This window comes from Rhizophagus irregularis, chromosome 10 (assembly GCF_026210795.1).
Source record: "Rhizophagus irregularis chromosome 10, complete sequence".
In the NCBI taxonomy this organism is placed as follows: Eukaryota; Fungi; Glomeromycota; class Glomeromycetes; order Glomerales; family Glomeraceae; genus Rhizophagus; species Rhizophagus irregularis.
Genome location: NC_089438.1, coordinates 4,519,245 through 4,521,011, shown reverse-complemented (window position 1 = coordinate 4,521,011; position 1,767 = coordinate 4,519,245). Strand labels below are relative to the sequence as shown.

Below are 1,767 nucleotides of genomic sequence, written 5' to 3'. Positions count from 1 at the left end.
TATATGTAAACTTATTAATTGCATTATCTGTAATAAATTAAGATGTATTTTTAGTAAAAATGCATTGAGTAATAAAGAAAAAACTATGTTTATTTTTAAATGTTTACTTAATTTGACCCCCTCCCCCCCCTCAATTTTTATATAAAGTTAGGACGTTAAACAAACTATTAAATTGGAGCAGCCTAAGTACTTCTACTTTAATTACCGTAGCTTTGCTAAAGTGACCTCGTCTAATGCATGTTCCTGTCGATGTTTGTCCATTCATGGATGAAGTACTACATCCTGTGCATTTTATAAGTAAGTCTGAGCCTTCACGGATGATCCAATGTTGGTACAGGAAAGTCATTACCGAATTCTTTTCCACGATTTTTCCTACTTCAGAGAGTCAGTTTGTATTAACTATGACCCATTCTTTCCTTAGTCTATCAAGAGATGGATGTTGCGGCGTGATAGGTTGATATCTAGGTGATGGAGTAAGGTCTACAGTGATTCTTGATGTTTGGTCTTGATGTTGTATATTTCTGTTTAATGCGTTCGATAGCTGTTCGATAATGTACTTAGCAAAATATGGTAGAGGTCCAGCGGCGCATATTCCTAATGTCATTTTAATTTGATTAGGACGTAGGATAGCTTGACCTTGGCCTCCTAAAAATTGTTTTATGGAATTCAATGAAATATAACGGTTGGATCTTTTAATAAAATTGTCCAATGCCTTTAGTCGTTTTCTTTTTGACAAATCATGGTCCAAACGTGTATTATTGTGATTGTAGTTAGGTTGTAATAAAAAGTCTAAAATTGTTGTATCAAGTATATCCAAATGCCAATCGTCCACGTTTATTGCGTCAAAATTGAATAGTTGATCTTTCATATCTTTTAATATATTGAAATTAAAGTTGTTCGGTATGTTGACTTGCAATAATTTAGACGGCTCTATTGTGAGTATACATCCTGCTAGTCCTGCACGAAGTTGCGCGTTTCTAAGTATAATACGTGTGCTAATACCATCCCACTCTTGAGAATTGATTCGAACAATGAAATCTGCATATTGCGCGGTCCTAAGGTGTTGTAAAAGCGAGGTCATTCCAACTAGGCCTTGATGAGTAAAGATATTATTGTTCACCGATTTGGTTATTCTCATTTTTTGTTTCAGTAGCAAGATCATGCAATTGTGTAAGGTCCTGCATTGGTTTTGGGTCAAAAAGGTACATTTCAACCAGTATTCTAGTCTTGCCATAAGTACCACGTTATTAACATAGACCACTTGTGATGCTGTTATTTACTTGTATTTCAATAAATTGACCATAGATTTGATTTCATTTTTAACACGTTTGACTATATGTGATGAGCCTGCTTGGCTTCTAATGTATACGCCTAGATATTTTGATTCCTGAGAAGGTTTTTTTGCTACAACTAAATCGTTGTTTGTGCCCATTTTGATTGATTTGATTACGTCTTTGGGAGCATTCCACACCAGCAATTCTGACTTATCTCCATTGATTCGAATATCATTCAGTTTGAAAAATGAATTAGAGATACCAATAATTGTTTCCATCTCCTTTTTATTACTGGCAATCCAAGCTGTATCATCAGCGTTGTTAACCGACTCGGTACGTTGAATAGATTAACTATGATTTGCAGTCAGGGAGATTAAGTACGTTTAACTATGACTGAAATCCAATCAAACAAGACACGCTTAAAATAGGGAGTTCGTTTATAGTGTAAAAGGTTATACTTTATTATAGAACTTTATAATTACAAGAATAAGAA

At 34.3% G+C, this 1,767-nt stretch overlaps 2 protein-coding genes across 2 annotated transcripts; both read right to left on the bottom strand.

The window, feature by feature from the left end:
* Positions 1–385: 385 nt before the first annotated feature.
* Positions 386–1,138, bottom strand: OCT59_002427 (uncharacterized protein; the record flags this gene model as incomplete). Its single annotated transcript, XM_066144500.1, has 1 exon — positions 386–1,138. One exon carries the CDS (start codon positions 1,136–1,138, stop codon positions 386–388), a length of 753 nt encoding a protein of 250 aa, XP_065995658.1.
* Positions 1,139–1,276: 138 nt separating this feature from the next.
* Positions 1,277–1,552, bottom strand: OCT59_002426 (uncharacterized protein; the record flags this gene model as incomplete). The annotated part of the gene is made up of 1 exon (XM_066144499.1): positions 1,277–1,552. One exon carries the CDS (start codon positions 1,550–1,552, stop codon positions 1,277–1,279), a length of 276 nt encoding a protein of 91 aa, XP_065995657.1.
* Positions 1,553–1,767: the final 215 nt, after the last annotated feature.